Genomic DNA, 19004 nt, shown 5'->3' on the forward strand with positions numbered 1-19004 from the left:
CTGGCTAGTCCAAACATGCACAAAGCATAATCTCACCTCCTGTACCATACAAAAGACACTAAAATGTATGTTTATTGTAGAAAGTACCCCAAAAACATGCAAAAAGTAGCAACATTTATAAAATGCTAAGTGCCTTCTGTAGCAAACAATTTTGCACAAATACAAATATGGTATTCGGAAAGTAACTAAACCCTTTGCAACAAAAAAAAACACAGATTGTCAAATGCAACATTATAACAATATGTAAACATTCATAATATATATATTTAAAAAAAATCAAAATAAAGACAAACCATTCCCCTGAAAAAGAAAACATTGTTTTGCATGCAAAACATATTTTTCCACATGAAAATATACCTTTATTCCAATTGTTTAGGAAAGAAATGTTGTATTCCACCACAGCTTCAAAGTGTGCAGAGAATATCAACATATAAAAAAAATTATATGGCTTTAAAATACATAAATAAACAGACACCCTTTCAAATTAAGAGCGCTGGTAAGAGAGACACTAAAAGCATTGTACCATAAACGCATGATATTGCAAAAGAGGCTCAAGGCAGGGCAAACAAAAACAAAAGAACATTATGACACTTCAAATGGCTTTGGTGCAGGATACTTGCATTCAGAAGCTAGAATAGGAATGTACGTGTAAACTGGATCAACTGGATCACCCCTTGGGGAGATGCGTTCAGGTGAGTCTGATCCCTAGAACCTGCTCCAACTCATGTCTCCTCTGCTGCACCTGTAAACAAACAAACGGTCTTGTTGTTTGCGTCTCTCGTTAAGATTGCGTTGCATTTTTATGTTGACATACTTTGAAGTAGATGTATCTGCCCACTGCCTCGGGCATCCATGGCGCCTCATAGAACTCAGTCCTCCTCTCTTCCTCTGGGTTCCCAGTCACATCCGTCATCAGCTAGTGGGAGAAAAAAGTGGGAAATACATAATAAATAATCACATATGTTGGAATTTATGTTTCAAATTAAATCAACTTTATTTGTAGAGCACTTTTCCTGCAAAGAAATGCAACACAAAGTGCTTTACAGAATTAAAACAATTTCCACAATTAAAAGGAAAAACCAAAGAAAGCCCCTCCTTCCCACCCTCCATACTAGACCCCCCCACACACACACACGCAATCACACACAGTAGGGAGACATGGCATGGCACTGAGGAACAAGGAAATGCCACCTTTGGGGCCGTCCACACTGGGAGGAGCTGCAGGCCGTGCCATCGGAGGACCAGCACCCGGGCCCCCCGACTCCGACAGACAAGCGGACCCCCACATTAAAGGGAGGAACCCCCAGCCGGCCGGGTCGAAGGGACCCAAGGATGGCACCCCCTCAGCAGACCCGACACAGCCCCCAGTGTGGAGGACCCCCCTGAGGAAACACTGGAGTTAAAAGCTGAAGACTAAGAGCATAAAATAAGACTAAAAAGATAAAAAACATAACACTGGAGTTAAAAGCTGAAGACCAAGCGCAAAAAAAATATGACTAAAAAGATAAAAACAAAACAAGGAGTTAAAAGCTGAAGACTCAGAGCATAAAATAGGACTAAAAAGATAAAAACAAAACACTGGAGTTAAAAGCTGAAGACTAAGAGCATAAAATAAGACTAAAAAGATAAAAACATAACACTGGAGTTAAAAGCTGAAGACCAAGAGCAAAAAAAAATGACTAAAAAGATAAAGACTAAGAGCAAAAAATAGGACTAAAAAGATAAAAACATAACTCTGGAGTTAAAAGCTGAAGACCAAGAGCAAAAAAAATATGACTAAAAAGATAAAAACAAATCACTGGAGTTAAAAGCTGAAGACTAAGAGCATAAAATAGGACTAAAAAGATAAAAACACAACACTGGAGTTAAAAGCTGAAGACTAAGAGCATAAAATAGGACTAAAAAGATAAAAACATAACTCTGGAGTTAAAAGCTGAAGACCAAGAGCAAAAAAAATATGACTAAAAAGATAAAAACAAAACACTGGAGTTAAAAGCTGAAGACCAAGAGCAAAAAAAATATGACTAAAAAGATAAAAACAAAACACTGGAGTTAAAAGCTGAAGACTAAGAGCATAAAATAGGACTAAAAAGATAAAAACATAACACTGGAGTTAAAAGCTGAAGACCAAGAGCAAAAAAATATATGATTAAAAAGATAAAAACAAAACACTGGAGTTAAAAGCTGAAGACTAAGAGCATAAAATAGGACTAAAAAGATAAAAACATAAGAAAAGTTTAAAATATTAGTTAAAAGCCTGATTAAAAAGGTGCGTCTTTAATCTTTTTTTAAAAATATCAACAGTATCCGCAGTCCTGAGGCCCTCCGGTAGGCTGTTCCACAGGTGGGGGCCATAGTGGCTAAATGCTGCCTCACCGTGGGTTTTAGTTCTGGGTTTTGGTATAGTTAAAAGGCCAGTGCCGGACTTTTTTTGGGAAGTCCAGAGAGCAGGGCATTACAGTAATCTAAACGACAGGATATAAAATCCTCTCAATTAAACCAATTTTTAGTGAACAGTAAACTTAATACTGCTATGCAAGCTGTACACAGACTACTCTAACATATACCCATGACGTTACATTCACCTTCAGATCTCTGCACTGAGACTTCAGCCAGTCCTGGATGAAGTCCTGAGGATTGTTGCTGAAGCTCAGCATGAAGTCTCTCTCCGTCTTCAGCTGGTTGATGTACTCAATGGTCTCATGTATCTAAGGAACAATTTGGGTGTCAAAGTGGCGCACGCACGGTACTGCTGTTCTTGTTCATGGAGCAGACCTTCATCTCCAGTGCAGCAATTTCCTGCTGGTTGGTCGTAGAGGACAAGAAGCTGCTCATCTGGGCCTTCAGAGGGTCATCCACCTCCACATCGATGTCGTAGCATGCCGTCTTCTTCTGGTCATTGGGGTCCACGCTGCTCGGGGGTAAACGGACACAAATAAAATGAGCTGTATTGATGGGAGAGGGATTACTCTCCCCCCAAAAATAAATAAATAAATAAATAAATAAATAAATAAATAAATAAATAAATAAATAAATAAATAAATAAATAAATAAATAAAAATAAAATAAAATAAAATAAAATAAAATAAAATAAAATAAAATAAAATAAAATAAAAAGAATGCAGTGCACAGACCTCACAGCTAGAAAACCAGGGTTCAATTCCACCCTGGTACTTTTCCAATCATTAACTGTTGCATTTGTTCACTTCCTGCTTTCCTAATATAGAAATAAAATAAAATAAAAAGAATGCAGCGCACAGACCTCACAGATAGAAAACCAGGGTTCAATTCCACCCTGGTACTTTTACAATCAGTAACTGTTGCATTTGTTCACTTCCTGCTTTCCTAATATAGAAATAAAATAAAATAAAATAAAATAAAATAAAATAAATAAAATAAAATAAAATAAAATAAAATAAAATAAAATAAAATAAAATAAAATAAAATACAGTGCGCAGAACTCACAGCTAGGGGACCAGGGTTCAATTCCACCCTGATACTTTTACAATCAGTAACTGTTAGATTTGTTCACTTCCTGCTTTCCTAATATAGTTTAAGTTTTAAATATTTTTTTTGTTTGTTTTTTAATTTTTTTTTAATGATGGGACGAATCACACTCACATTTCAACATGCAAAAACTGGGGGATTTCTAACTATATTATTCTTTTAATATAAAAATGGCCCATTTGATATCCATTTACATCACATTTGATGTACTTATGTATTTATAGATCACTTGGCCACACACCTAGGAGACCCGGGTTTGATTCCCCTCTCTGGCATCTCTGTGTGCAGTTTGCATGTTCTCCCCGTGCATGCGTGGGTTTTCTCCGGGTACTCCGGTTTCCTCCCACATTCCAAAAACATGCTAGGTTAATTGGTGACTCCAAATTGTCCATAGGTATGAATGTGAGTGTGAATGGTTGTTTGTCTATATGTGCCCTGTGATTGGCTGGCCACCAGTCCAGGGTGTACCACGCCTCTCGCACGAAGACAGCTGGGATAGGCTCCAGCAACCCCCGCGACCCTCGTGAGGAAAAGCGGTAGAAAATGAATGAATGAATGAATAAAAAGAATGCTACCTGATCATGTGATTAATAACAATGGGGTCAGGGTGCTGGAGAAGACCAGCTAGCTTCATGGGAATCTCACAGAACCTCATGCGAGAGCAGCCGAAGATCTGTGGTGTAAAAAGCAGATTTATTAGTGAAATATGTAACAATACAAAACATTCTTATTACAGTATATCTTCTCAAGGGACAATGCTATGAAAATGAAACTTGGAATTACTTTAGTCCGTGTAGACTAAGTATATTGGTATTTAAACAATAATGGCAGTGTGTTTACGTCATGTAAAGTGGACTGTAACTCTATATTGCTACAGAAGCTGACAACCATGAGAAGATCCACCAAAGTGTAGTCACTTCAGCGAGAGAGTGAAGTCATACTTGTCTGAAGTAGCGATTGCAGTTGATGTACTCCTTCTCGTGACTATCTTGCAGCTTGTTGTTCTTGATGTAGAGCCAAAGGGCCTGCATGATGCTGGCCCGCGTCTGCGTGTGCACGCCGAGGAGACGCGCTAGCCGCAGATCCAGTTTGTACTGAGGAGGCTGTGCCAGCAAAGAAGCAGAAAAAAATACATTTTTAAAATTTTTTAAATGATAACAGAAAGGAGAGGCACGTCCACACACACACACACACACACACATACCTGGTGGTCAAGCATGAGCAGCAGGGTGCATTTGACGTTCACGTCACCAGGTCTTTTCACCTGGAAACCGTCCGTCTCCTGCGTGGTGGGCATTCTGTGCCACTGAAACATAAAAAAAAACAACCAAAATAATGTTTAGTAACATTCAAGATAGCTACTGATCAGAATTATTGCATAAATGTTGTATAATCATCCAAAGACGGCTGGGATAGGCTCCAGCATACTAGTGAGGATAAGCCGTAGAAAATGAATGAATGAACCAAAATAATGTTTAGTAACATTCAAGATAGTTACTGAGCAGAATTATTGTATAATCAACCAAAGACAGCTGGGATAGGCTCCAGCATACTAGTGAGGATAAGCGGTAGAAAATGAATCAATGAACCAAAATAATGTTTAGTAACATTCAAGATAGCTACTGATCAGAATTATTGCATAAATGTTGCATAATCGACCAAAGACAGCTGGGATAGGCTCCAGCATACTAGTGAGGATAAGCGGTAGAAAATGAATCAATGAACCAAAATAATGTTTAGTAACATTCAAGATAGCTACTGATCAGAATTATTGCATAAATGTTGCATAATCGACCAAAGACAGCTGGGATAGGCTCCAGCATACTAGTGAGGATAAGCGGTAGAAAATGAATCAATGAACCAAAATAATGTTTAGTAACATTCAAGATAGCTACTGATCAGAATTATTGTATAAATGTTGTATAATCGACCAAAGACAGCTGGGATAGGCTCCAGCATACTAGTGAGGATAAGCGGTAGAAAATGAATCAATGAACCAAAATAATGTTTAGTAACATTCAAGATAGCTACTGATCAGAATTATTGCATAAATGTTGTATAATCGACCAAAGACAGCTGGGATAGGTTCCAGCATACTAGTGAGGATAAGCAGTAGAAAATGAATGAATGAACCAAAATAATGTTTAGTAACATTCAAGATAGCTACTGATCAGAATTATTGCATAAATGTTGTATAATCGACCAAAGACAGCTGGGATAGGCTCCAGCATAATAGTGAGGATAAGCAGTAGAAAATGAATGAATGAACCAAAATAATGTTTAGTAACATTCAAGATAGCTACTGATCAGAATTATTGCATAAATGTTGTATAATCGACCAAAGACAGCTGGGATAGGCTCCAGCATACTAGTGAGGATAAGCGGTAGAAAATGAATGAATGAACCAAATAATGTTTAGTAACATTCAAGATAGCTACTGAGCAGAATTATTGCATAAATGTTGTATAATCGACCAAAGACAGCTGGGATAGGCTCCAGCATAATAGTGAGGATAAGCGGTAGAAAATGAATGAATGAATGAATCAAAATAATGCTAAGTAACATTCATAACATTCAAGATAGCTACTGATCAGAATTATTGCAAATGTTGTATAATCGACCAAAGTCAGCTGGGATAGGCTCCAGCAATACTCGTGAGGATAAGCGGTAGAAAATGAATGAACGAATGAATGAACCAAAATGTTTGGTAACATCCAAGATAGCTACTAATCAGAATTATTGTATAAATGTTGTATAATCGACCAAAGACAGCTGGGATAGGCTCCAGCATACTAGTGAGGATAAGCGGTAAAAAATGAATGAATGAACCAAAATAATGTTTAGTAACATTGAAGATAGCTACTGATCAGAATTATTGTACAAATGACCAAAGACAGCTGGGATAGGCTCCAGCATACTAGTGAGGATAAGCGGCATAGAAAACGGATGGATGGATGGATGTTGTATAATCCTTGTCTGAAGTGTGTTCAACATGTGTTTTATTGCGTTTTTTGGAATCTTATAGACTAGATTAAAATATATAAATATATATAAAATATAATATATAAATATAAAATAGGACAGAGAGCAATTGAACAGGGGGCTGGCTTAACCATCTTAACCAACCGTCGATGTGTTGCCGTCTCGCTCAGCAGCACTGACCCTGAACCTTGTCAAACAAATCCTGTGCCAAAAAAGATTCATTGCTTCCAGGACTTTCTGTGTCTGCTGGTGAGCAGCACCGCTGTTGCTCGTGTTTGATTCCTGTTTCTAAAAGTAAAAAAAACAAAAAGAAGAAATGCTTGTGAACTGAAGTCATACCTCCACCAAGTGGTTGTCGGGTCCGTAAAGCTCCTTATCAAGCTCGATGACCAGGCTCTTAAAGAAAGACGAGAACTTCCTCTTCTGCTTGCCAGGCTGGGAAGAACACATTGTGTGTGAAAGAGAACATGAAGACCAGCAAACATCTGCATTGTTGTGCGCTGAGCAAATTGAGGGGTGGTGAAGCACCGAAACTGCAGACAAACAACAAACACGGTTGAACGCCCGCACCCTCCCCAGCCCGGTTTGCACAACACGACCTCTTTCACTTCTTCTCAAACATCCTTCTTTCTGTCAGCACATGCAAAAAAAAAAATGTCTCCCACATGCCTGAACATCCCCTTTAATGTGGCCCCAGATGACACCAGCAGTCATGCTGGGATTGATGGAGGGAGGAGAGGCATGTCAGCCTTGCGGTATGTAACGGCCTGTGGTTTCAATTCCCGGCTTCAAACGAGTGCGAGAGCCTGTGTGTCAGCAGTTGTGGGGCGGAGTGGGGAGTGCTGTGGACACACATCTGGATGCGTAGTCGGAGCCAACCGCCGCTAAAGTCACAGAGAAGAGGCGCAATAGAAAAAAACGTAGGGAGTGTACATCACTTGCTTTCTTCCTCCACAAGTCAGAAGCTACTGGTCTGGAATATTTTAAGTGTTTTTTTTATTATTTTATTATTGAGAAAAAACAATATGTGGATTAAAAAATATTTAAAAAAATATAAAGAATGCCAACCGATGTGTGGAAATATGGGCTAATAACTATAAAAGCAATCTTCACTCGCTAAATGTACTGCAAAAAAAGGCCAGTAAGGATAATTCATAATGCCGCCTACAGAGAACATACTAACTCCTTATTTCTAAAACCACAAATACTTCAACTTGCTGATATAGTTCATCTTCAAACAGCTAAAATAATGCATAAGGCTAAAAATAACCAATTAGCTAAAAATGTCATCCAATACTTCTCTACAAGAGAGGAGAAATATGATCTCAGGGAAGAAGTACATTTGAAACACTTCTATGCTAGGACTACGTTAAAAAGCCATAGCATTTCAGTATGTGGAATCAAACTATGGAATGGATTGAGTAAGACCCTCAAACAATGCACAACGATGAGCCAATTCAAGAAACAATACAAGCAGTTGATGTTTGCTAAATACAAGGATGAAGAGTCTTGAACCAGTCATGATGTGCTATATATATATCACTATATTGACACTTACTATGATACCCATTATGTCATTGGACGGTCATATCACTTTATACTTCGGTACTTGACAAAAAAAAAACAAAAAAAAAAAAAACTATATTAGGAAAGCAGGAAGTGAACAAATGTAACAGTTACTGATGGAGGGGTAGGATTTAATAAGCTTTGGGTATGCATTGTCATCATTGTTCATTCCATTATTTGCAAGGTACCTACTTGAGAAATCCGCCGACTCCAAGTGATGGAGGAAGTCAACCCATGCATGTGATTGAAGCACGCTTTGATACGCACCGCCCGCATTGTTTGCACATAGGTTGAGATGTGTTTGTGGTGCTTTTATGGATTTTACATTGGACAACTTTGACAGCAGCACTGTGTTTATTTTCAAAGGGTCCAAAAGTGTCCACTACAGGTAAAAATGATGAAATTCTTTATTTCATGTCATGTTTGTTGAATGTAAAACTGTGCATGTTAAAAAGCCTAACTAGGTAAAAGTGATGTTAAATGTTCAGTCATTTCTTATTTGTAATTATGTTAGCATTATTTTGAGCGTGTTAAACTATAATGAGGATGAACGGTTAGCGCGCAGGCCTCACAGCTAGGAGACCCGAGTTCAATTCCACCCTCGGCCATCTCTGTGTGGAGTTTGCATGTTCTCCCCGTGCATGTGTGGGTTTTCTCCGGGTACTCCGGTTTCCTCCCACATTCCAAAAACATGCAAGGTTAATTGGCAACTCCAAATTGACAGCTGGGATAGGCTCCAGCACCCCCGCAACCCCCGTGAGGAAAAAGCGGTAGAAAATGAATGAATGACTGAATAAACTATAATGAGGATGAACGGTTAGCGCGCAGGCCTCGCAGCTAGGAGACCCGAGTTCAATTCCACCCTAGGCCATCTCTGTGTGGAGTTTGCATGTTCTCCCCGTGCATGCGTGGGTTTTCTCCGGGTACTCCGGTTTCCTCCCACATTCCAAAAACATGCTAGGTTAATTGGCGACTCCAAATTGACAGCTGGGATAGGCTCCAGCACCCCTGCGACCCCCGTGAGGAAAAAGCGGTAGAAAATGAATGAATGACTGAATAAACTATAATGAGGATGAACGGTTAGCGCGCAGGCCTTGCAGCTAGGAGACCCGAGTTCAATTCCACCCTAGGCCATCTCTGTGTGGAGTTTGCATGTTCTCCCCCCGTGAATGTGTGGGTTTTCACACCACATTCCAAAAACATGCTAGGTTAATTGGCGACTCCAAATTGTCCATAGGTATGAATGTGAGTGTGAATGGTTGTTTGTCTATATGTGCCCTGTGATTGGCTGGCTGGCCACCAGTCCAGGGTGTACCCCGCCTCTCGCCTGAAGACAGCTGGGATAGGCTCCAGCACCCGCCGTGACCCTCTTGAGGATAAGCGGTGGAAAATGAATAAATGAATAAACTATAAAAGTACTTGTGATGCACACCGGCCTGAAAGTACTAGTATATAATATGCTTACTTCCTCCAGAAGTTTTCCTTCTACTCTCAATTCCCAGGAGGACACCTTCTCTGCCTCCTCGCCCTCAGGCTTGCAAGGGGTGTACGTATTGGAAATGTAGATCCTCAGCTTGCGTTTCTGCTGCATTGTTGGAAAGACACAAGCATAACTTTCAAAAAAAACAATCTGAAGGAAATAGCTCCTAAATCAAGAGTGAGAAAAATTAAAAGCAGATTCTTTAGTTGCATCTGCACAACTGACACCGTCAAACAACAACGTAGAACTGCAAAGCGCTCTTTTGAGAGCTGTTTCTAATATTGAATAGATCATAGGGCTAAATGGACTTCATATTGACAGTAAAACACAAAATGGAATACAAATATAATGGAATGGCGGTGCACCACAGGGAAGTGATTCAGGTCCCTTTCATTATGAGTGGACATGCAAAAATTCTGTTACAGTCATCCCTCTTTAACAGTTTATGACTTTCTAAACAGTTTTTTTTAACATTATTAGAGCCCTGTATACATGAAATAACACCCCTATGGTCATCTTTACACTCCACACTACACATTGCGCAACTCTTATGCTGCAGGGGTTCGAGATTGCCGCTAGCTAGCAAGGAAAACCAGTTAATTTTGATTTTTTTTCCTTCTAAAATTAAAAGCCTAACTTACCACTTCCACACAGAATGGGAGAACCTTTTTTCACTTGATCATGTCCGCACATACCATAGCTGACTTCATGACTTCACGCAGTGTTAATGCAATGTAATGTAAGGTAATGTATCTATGTTTTGTGTCATTACTGCCACCCAGCGACCGGAATACTCCATATCACTTGTATTACAATATGTTTTGATGAATAATACCATAGTCTACCACAAAACACAGATAATTTCTGAAAAAACACAATATAGCGAGGGAAAACTATATTTTCTTGTTATTTGTTACTCCACGGTGGCAGAAAATAGTGCTGAAAGTGTGCCGTGTTAGCACGAAACCAACGCTAATGGCTTCCAGGGAATATTTGTTCATGTTTGAACTTGCCTAAAGAGGCAAACATTAGGCAGAAGTGGTTGGACTTGCAGATTTTTTTTTATACATAAGTGGAATGTCCAAGTAATACCCAGTCTGGGTGAATGGTGGTGTACCACAGGGAAATGATTTAGGGCCTTTGCTTTTCTACAGGTGTCGATTAAGGATGTAGAGTTGACTAACTTTACTTTTATCTTCATAATAATTTTAGATGACACAAAATAGTGTGAAATTTGAGTTCTTTTATATAACAATTTAACTTAAAATGTCATGTAACAAATAACATGGCTGATGTTCAGACTAAATAACAGCACCTCTGTTAACAGTTAATCAGTTAATCAACTCATGAGGCCTATTCAAAGTTGAAATAAAGCTGTGTTTTGTTGTGGTATAGATGCAAAATGCAAAGAATACATTGTTGTGATATGATGTTATGTACCATAATGGGCTTCTTGATAGCCTCCTGTATCTCCATACGCTTACGAGCGATGGTCTGGTCCAGTTTCCTCTCAAAAGCCAAGAGGTCCATGTAGGCCTGGGACTCTGGGACCAGGTCCCTGATCTATCAAATGGACAGTTTATGGAATACACCGTTGATCAAACCCAAATAAATTAATTTTATGTTAATGTTTCAAAAGGTGAAAGCTCTCTTACTCTTTGTGGGAGAACCTTGTCAGCCATCTTACGTCTTTTTGCCCTAAAAGACACAAAAAAAAATCACATGAGCATCCACGTCAACTGGTTATGTAAATATTAAACTGATAAAGACAACAAGTTCATTCCAAAACCTGCCTAAAGAAATAGTTGACCAATTATTCATCAAATATTTCTTCACCAGCTCCATCTTAAAGGAACCCATTTATTGCCTTTAACCGAATGACACAGTTCCACCTCATTCATTATGAATCCATTCAAACTCTTTCAAGGGTGTTGCTTCGGGTGTTCTGCAGGCCATAAAAGGGCTTCATTGTAGACCATGGGGCCGCAACCACAATCTCGCCTCAAGGTTCGCCGCTGTTATGAGCGTGTGGCGTCACTGAAGTTGGTTTGAAGTCAAAAATACTCGCCGAGCGTCCAGTCACGGAATTCTACAATGCCTGCGAGCGTAGTGTCCGTGTGGTGGGAGTTGTGTTGAGCATTTGACATTCAAACTGCAGTGGACTAATGCACTCATAAATGTAGGCTGAGAAGTCCTGATTGTGACATGATAGCCTCTGTTTTTTAATGCTACAATTTATTTATCAACTGTTAACACCAAATGTCGGGACTGTAATTCTTGATAAATTCAAAAATCTTAAAAAGTAAAACAAATTTTAGATGGAGCGGAAATATTTCCACTAACCTAATCTACCTTCTACCCAAGACTAAAATTTATTTATTATTTTAATTTAAAAAAATTTTTTTTTTAGTTTCTAGGGCATGAGGAGACAGAAAAACTCATGTCCACCAAATTCTGAGCCCAATAAAAATTAAGTACCCATAAAACAGTCTTAAAACCTCCTCAATAAACTTAAACTATTTTCATTTTCCCCTGTAAGAGATGAGAAATAGACACTGATTTCCACTCTAATGTGAGCTTTAAAAAAAACACACAACTTTGATCCAACGAGGAACTCATGAAGGCACAGCAGTCTAACAAAAACATCTTTTAACCCGTTTTTATTTTCCTCATAACTCAGTAATCGGTGCCACTTGTTTGCATACACGTTCTAGTCTAATGCCACTCCTTAACTTGGCCAATCAGTCTTCTTCTTCTTTCATCACACAAACACTCTCACTTCCTCATTCTTTACCCTCGTCTGCCAAGCGCCTCTTGCTGCTGCTGTTGTTGATGGTGGTGGTGGTGGTGATGAAATAACCGCTTCCGAGACACATCCATGGATGGGGGCCCCATGCTCGGTCGCATGGGCATGCCGACGCCACTACCAGCACCATAAGAGGGGCCCGGGAGCTGACCACCCATTGACCCCATGTGTCCACCAACTCTGTTCAAGGTCATTCCTGGGCGCTGGGGAAACAAAGTGTAACAAAATTATATTAAAGGGCAATATTGTATTTTTTTATTCTACTATTGAGTTACTGCAACCAAGCAATTTCCCTTATGCATCAATAAAGTCTAAGTCTTAATAATAACGAATAATGGTTGGATATTAGCTTTCGACATATGGCTCCAGCTGATATAGGTGGTGCTAATAAGAAAATAATTTGTTTTTAAAACACTTAAAAATTTTAATCCACCCATGCATTTTCTATGCCGCATGTACTCACTCGGTTCGCCGGGCTATGCTGGAGTCTACCCCCGTTGTATTCTACTAGATTGCTACTCAGTGATAGTCAAGTTTTCAAATGCGGAAGTACGGTACGCTCCGTCAACATTATTTGTTTTCGTTCAGGTTTTTCTACTAGATATTTGTATAATATGAAAGTAAGTAAAATACAAACCTGTGGGTACTGGGGTGAGCCAGTCATGGAGCGGGGGTACCCTCCAGGAGTTTGCGGCATTCCTGGCATCCTCAAGCCGGCAGCGTGTCCAATATTCATGGGGTTCACGCTCGGGTTTATCGGTGGTCCGGTGAAGCCTCCTTTTGTTGTCATGTCACAGTTGCAGAAACGTCGATTTAAATAAAAAAAAAACGTCAAAATAGTTTTTAGCGGCTATTAAAAGTTGTGAAGTTGACGTTTCTTGATGGAAGTTTGACAGTTGGCAGTGTCAACAAAGAGCTAGCTTAGATGTTTGTTAGCTCGTTTCGCGCTTTTGCTTACAAGTACTTGTTCTTGTCCAAACAACAACGTGTGGCTTCTCTGGAACTCCCCACGCGATTCCACGATGACCTGACCCTCTTCAGCTAATTAATAGCCATCCGTGTCAGTAAAACGATCTCGGAGGAAAACACACATCAAAGTTTGCGGGAGTCTTTTAAGTGAACACAGACAAGTTTTCTAGTCAACGCCACAAACGAATGTTGCCTTCATAAAAATGGAACATTTTGATTTCCGACTACAACTGACACGTTAACTGACGCTGTCACTCACGCTATCGTTCTGATATTTGTAGTGAAAATAGTGACAATAACGTTATGAAAAAATACTATTGATGTATTCAGCGACACTGCGTTTTAACCAACACTACACATAATTCCGTGTTTAAGAGGAGCACATGAACGCAGCATAACTGATTCAATAGGTTTGGAAGCAAAACAATCGCAAAACAATAACAATGTTCTTTTTTTCCCTTTTGGTTTTTCATTCAACTGCTACCTGATTTTGGTCACTTTGATTACTTTAGACAATAAAATGTAAAAATAAATTTACAAAATAAAAATTGCTTTAATAACAGTGTTACTGTACAATCGTACTATATATTTCTAGGTCCAACAGCACCTCCTGTTGGTTGTTAGCGGCTAAGCAGTAATACTGTGATGCTTTTGCAGCTTTGATACCGCAGTCACATTCAAATTGTATCCATACAAAAAAAAAAAAAGACATGTAACAAATCATTTATTATTATGCTAGACAGATGAAAGAAACTGAGCCATGATAGCAGCAATTCAACTACTGGAATATTTACACTACCACATCATACCGATGATTTGTCTAACCCTTTGACAATGTAAACAAAGACATTTTTGCCACCTTCCTAAAGAAAAATACAAAAAAAAACCTGCTTTGTGCAGCAAAGAACTGCTTGTACAACTAAATTAAATCACTCACTGGTGAATTATAACTCTTGCAAAACACACACACTGATAATTTGATGTAAAAACAACAGACAAATCATTCCTTATGACGATTGTCTGAAACGTAATATGACCCTTAGATATCAAAAATGAGATTTTTTTTAAACAAAATAGTAATGAAATACAAAAGCACTCACTTTTATAATGAATCTTGTCCTTTCATAACAATCCTGGGACACCGAGTGATTTACTGTACATATGCTTGAAATACCTGAAATGATTGATTATTGTATTTAAACTAAAATGCCATTGTTGGTATGATTCTTTTTTTATGTGGGGGTGGGATTAAAAATAAAAATGTCAAGTATAAAGAGAGAGGTCAGAATCTGCAGGAAAAAAAAAAATCACCAATAACACCAACATTTTTCACATGATTAAAGTAGTGTTGGTCTTTGTGTGTGTGTGTGTGTGTGTGTCACTGAGGGAAGGCCTCATCTTTCATCAACATGCGTGGGCTCTCCTGGTTGTCCATACGCCGCCGAGGGCCCATCATACCTATTAAGAGAAGCAGAGGAGGCAGAGTCTCATCAATACTGTCATTTTAATTCAATCATATTCATAAACAAGCAGGTTTTTACTTACTGCTCTTATGCTTGAATGATTTGGATCTTCTGGGTGAATTTGGATTCTGGAGGTAGGGGGAAAAATGACTACTTAGTAAAAACTGAACAGTTATAATCAAACTAAAAAAAAAATTAAAAGTACCTTATCAGATTTCCTTTTCTTGGCTGTAAATTGATGGGGAAGAAAAGTGCATTAATATTGACCCAAATATGAGACAGTATTTTTTCTAGTTTTAGAGATTTATATATGCAAAACAACATCATCATCATCACCCAGCTGTCTCAAGGGGAGAACATGCAAACTCCACACAGAGATGGCCGTTGATGGAATTGAACTCCAGCCTCCTAGCTGTGAGGCATGCCCGCGAACGGCTCATCCACCGTGCAGCCCGGAAATTCATTCATTCATTCATTTTCTACCACTTATCCTCGCAAGCTGGAGCCTATCCTAACTGTCTTCGGGACGAGAGGCGGGGTACACCCTGGACTGGTGGCCAGCCAATCACAGGGCACATATAGACAAACAACCATTCACACTCACATTCATACCTATGGACAATTTGGAGTCGCTAATTAACCTAGCATGTTTTTGGAATGTGGGAGGAAACCGGAGTACCCGGAGAAAACCCACGCATGCACGGGGAGAACATGCAAACTCCACACAGACATGTCCGAGGGTGGAATTGAACTTGGGTCTACTAGCTGCGAGGCCACCATGTAGCCTGGGTTGTGTTATATTTGGGTGAATAATGTAGACAGAGGGGAAAAAAAAACAAAAAACCTTTCTTTTCCGCCCCGTAAGACCAGTCGTTATCGTTGACATCGTCGTTGTCTTCTTGGTCGCTTTCAGACTTGTTGTTGGTGTTATTACCCGTCACTATTCTGTAACACAAACGAGGACTTGGGGTTACTATAGAAAGGAGCTGTTAAAATGACAATAGAAAATAAAATTTAAATATATTTCACATATTTCTTGCCTAAATTAAGCTTCTTCAAGCATAAAAACGGCTGGATGAACTAAAATACATATACAGGTAGAATGTATTCAAAAGACATGAATGTGAATGACATGAAGTATTCCACACTGGCCACTAGGTGTCAGTAATGTTTTTGTAATGTTTGGTGAGTTATCCACTGTCTTGTGTACAGTCAAGCATGATGCAGCAAAACATGTATTTTTATGTCTTAAATTGCTTACTATGCTTATTATGTCTACTTTATTGGGCAATATAAGTGTAATTGTGACTATAGGGCTGTTATTTCATGTCTAGAGGGCTCCAATAATATTAAAAACCATATTTGGAATGTTATAAATAGGTTTTCTAGACCATGACTAAGACTATATTCCATTCGTAAATAAGGGATTAAACATGAAGGATGAGGGGTGCACATACTATACTATAGAGTGCATATAGTACATATACGATAGAGTAGTCAGTGTACATCTTGTATAGCAGTATAGTTATCCACTGTGCCTTGTGTACAGTCAAGTATGATGCAGTAAAACATGTATTTTTATGTCTTAAATTGCTTACTATGCTTATTATGTCTACTTTATTGGGTAATACAAGTGTAAAGGTGACTATAGGGGTGTTACTTCATGCTTAGAGGGCTCCAATAATAATAAAAACCATATTTGGAATGTTATAAATAGGTTTTCTAGACCATGACTAAGACTATATTCCATTCGTAAATAAGGGATTAAACATGAAGGATGAGGGGTGCACATACTATACTATAGAGTGCATATAGTACATATACTACAGAGTAGTCAGTGTACATCTTGTATAGCAGTATAGTTATCCACTGTGCCTTGTGTACAGTCAAGCATGATGCAGTAAAACATGTATTTTTATGTCTTAAATTGCTTACTATGCTTATTATGGCTACTTTATTGGGTAATACAAGTGTAAAGGTGACTATAGGGGTGTTACTTCATGCTTAGAGGGCTCCAATAATAATAAAAGCCATATTTGGAATGTTATAAATAGGTTTTCTATACCATAACTAAGACTATATTCCATTTGTAAATAAGGGCTTAACCATGAAAGATGAGGGGTAAACGTGCATATTTTATATAGTAATCAGTGTACATCTTGTATAGCAGTATACAGTTATTCACTGTGCCTTGTGTACAGTCAAGCATGATGCAGTAAAACATGTATTTTTTCGTCTGAAATTGCTTACTATGCTTATTATGGCTACTTTATTGGGTAATACAAGTGTAAAGGTGAGTATAGGGGTGTTACTTCATGTCTAGAGGGCTCCAATAATATTAAAAACCATATTTGTAATGTTATAAATAGGTTTTCACATGAACAAATTGTCTAATTAGCATGCGTCCTTGTTAATATTTAATGCACCCACCATTATCTAGCACTGCCTTACCAATTTTTACCAGAATCATCTACCACTCGTCCATGATGACATCACAAGTGGCAATGTGGCGCGTGCTCACTGTGTCGTACCTGCGGTTAGCTATGCGGCTGCTGTTGCGTCCCATTCCGAGACATTTCTCCAAGTGCGGAGCAAAGCGAGACGCAGCGATACTCCTGCTGCAGTTGGGACACACACACTCTTTGTTCTTCCACTGGTTGTACACCTGGCCGAACACATCCAAACCCGGCTGGTCCACAATTTCTTTAAACAAAGAACAGTCAGTACAGTGAAGTCATCAGCGTTGTAAATAAATAAAAGATATGTTTTTACCAAAGTCCCTCATGCTTTCTTGGTCCGTGTCATCCAGGAAGAAGTAGCCCTGCTTCACAGCCCGGTGGACCTCAAAGCAGAGGCCCAAGCATGCATCCTCAACCAGGTCAGACAGGATGTCCTGAGCTAGACCCTGGCAGGAAGGTAACCAAGTCACATGACAATATTTTTAATTTTTATTTTTTTTTTACTGTGTATAATTTTATTACCGTACCTCCAGCTTGCTGTTGTCCAGGCTGGACATTGAAACCTCCTCCATTTTCATTTGCCAGAACTACCAGATGAGCAGTCACTGCTGTGGTCATGCTGTAGCTCAGCAAGCTTCGGCCAAAAAATAAAAAAAAAAAAAAAAAACAGGACTGCAGCAAATAGTGTTAATACTTTTAAATCACAGTTGTTGTCAATGACATGAATGAATGTACTGCAGCGACTCACAATTGAACGTTAGAAGACAACCTAAGCTCTCTCGCTGTCTCTTCCGGAGTCTATAAGCTAGAAATGAACAAAAGTAGTTAGTAGTTTGTTTTTCAGTTTCGTACATCAACCCCCAACCCCCCCAAAATGAAAAAGCAGCAGGAACAAAACAAAGAAAGGCTTGAATGGTTACAGCAAAATGCGGTAAGCTAACCAGGCTAACAACATGCTAACATCCACACCTAGCAAAACATAGCATGTTACCATTAAGATATAGGTTGTGATTTGGCGCCTTTTAAGATGCAGTGAATTGTTTTTGTCGCCGTTGAAAGAAAGCCAATCGACCCCCCGGCGAAGAGGAGGATCGTCTCCCGAAGCGCAACAAACCGCTGCAATGCGGCTCTCCTTTTCTCCACAGTCTCTCCGGCGTCCGTAAAAAAACGAACCGATGACAAGTTAAGAATCACGGCGTCGAGTTTAAGCATCGCCCGTTAAGAACGCCGCAGCCTCGACGGCGATAAATGTCTAATTGTGTTTATTTACCAATTGCGGCAGGCATCCATCTTTAACTTCTGAGATCAAGACAGAAGCAATCGATCGGGGAGAGACGTGTAGTTCCCACCTTCTCTCCCTTCGGTTGCTTTACTCAGCACGTCACTGGTGCACATTAGAATTCATTGAATTACTTCAAAATGTCCTATAATTAATAACTTTCACATTAGCACGAATTGTGTGAATAAAAAGATTTATGTTAAACATGCAGGATAATTAATTATGCAAAAAATATATATTTTTTAAAAAATTGTGCATTAATGAAATAAAATGTAACCTGAAACAATTGTATTTAACCTACAGTTTGGAGTGTGGTGCATTTTAATGTGCTGTGGTGTTGTGAAATAAAAGAAAAAAAATTAAATAAATCATATATAATAAATATATATATAAATAATATATAATAATAATATAAATCAGTCATTAATTATTAGATACAAGTATTTTAGGTTATGATTCATAATTTACGACCAGTCCAGGGTGTACCCCGCCT

General features: G+C 38.8%; 2 protein-coding genes across 2 annotated transcripts; both read right to left on the bottom strand.

The window, feature by feature from the left end:
• Positions 1–66: 66 nt before the first annotated feature.
• smarcd2 (SWI/SNF related BAF chromatin remodeling complex subunit D2) lies at positions 67–13449 on the bottom strand. Its single transcript, XM_058061530.2, has 13 exons — positions 12979–13449; positions 12330–12544; positions 11191–11233; positions 10976–11098; positions 9521–9640; positions 6829–6924; positions 4712–4813; positions 4449–4610; positions 4083–4180; positions 2776–2911; positions 2586–2708; positions 815–916; positions 67–742 (listed from the first exon to the last, which is right to left on the bottom strand). The coding sequence occupies exons 1-13, from the start codon at positions 13129–13131 to the stop codon at positions 689–691; spliced, it is 1527 nt and encodes a 508-aa protein (XP_057917513.2). The 5' UTR covers positions 13132–13449; the 3' UTR covers positions 67–688.
• A 938-nt stretch (positions 13450–14387) lies between these two features.
• Positions 14388–18558, bottom strand: atxn7l3b (ataxin 7 like 3b). Its single transcript, XM_058061536.2, has 9 exons — positions 18224–18558; positions 17981–18037; positions 17760–17866; positions 17546–17678; positions 17305–17476; positions 15618–15718; positions 14979–15001; positions 14856–14901; positions 14388–14768 (listed from the first exon to the last, which is right to left on the bottom strand). The coding sequence occupies exons 3-9, from the start codon at positions 17808–17810 to the stop codon at positions 14689–14691; spliced, it is 606 nt and encodes a 201-aa protein (XP_057917519.1). The 5' UTR covers positions 17811–17866; positions 17981–18037; positions 18224–18558; the 3' UTR covers positions 14388–14688.
• Positions 18559–19004: the final 446 nt, after the last annotated feature.

The sequence above is a fragment of the Doryrhamphus excisus genome, unplaced genomic scaffold (assembly GCF_037039965.1).
Source record: "Doryrhamphus excisus strain RoL-2023G ecotype Guam unplaced genomic scaffold, RoL_Dexc_Guam_v1.1 HiC_scaffold_24, whole genome shotgun sequence".
NCBI lineage: Eukaryota > Metazoa > Chordata > Actinopteri > Syngnathiformes > Syngnathidae > Doryrhamphus > Doryrhamphus excisus.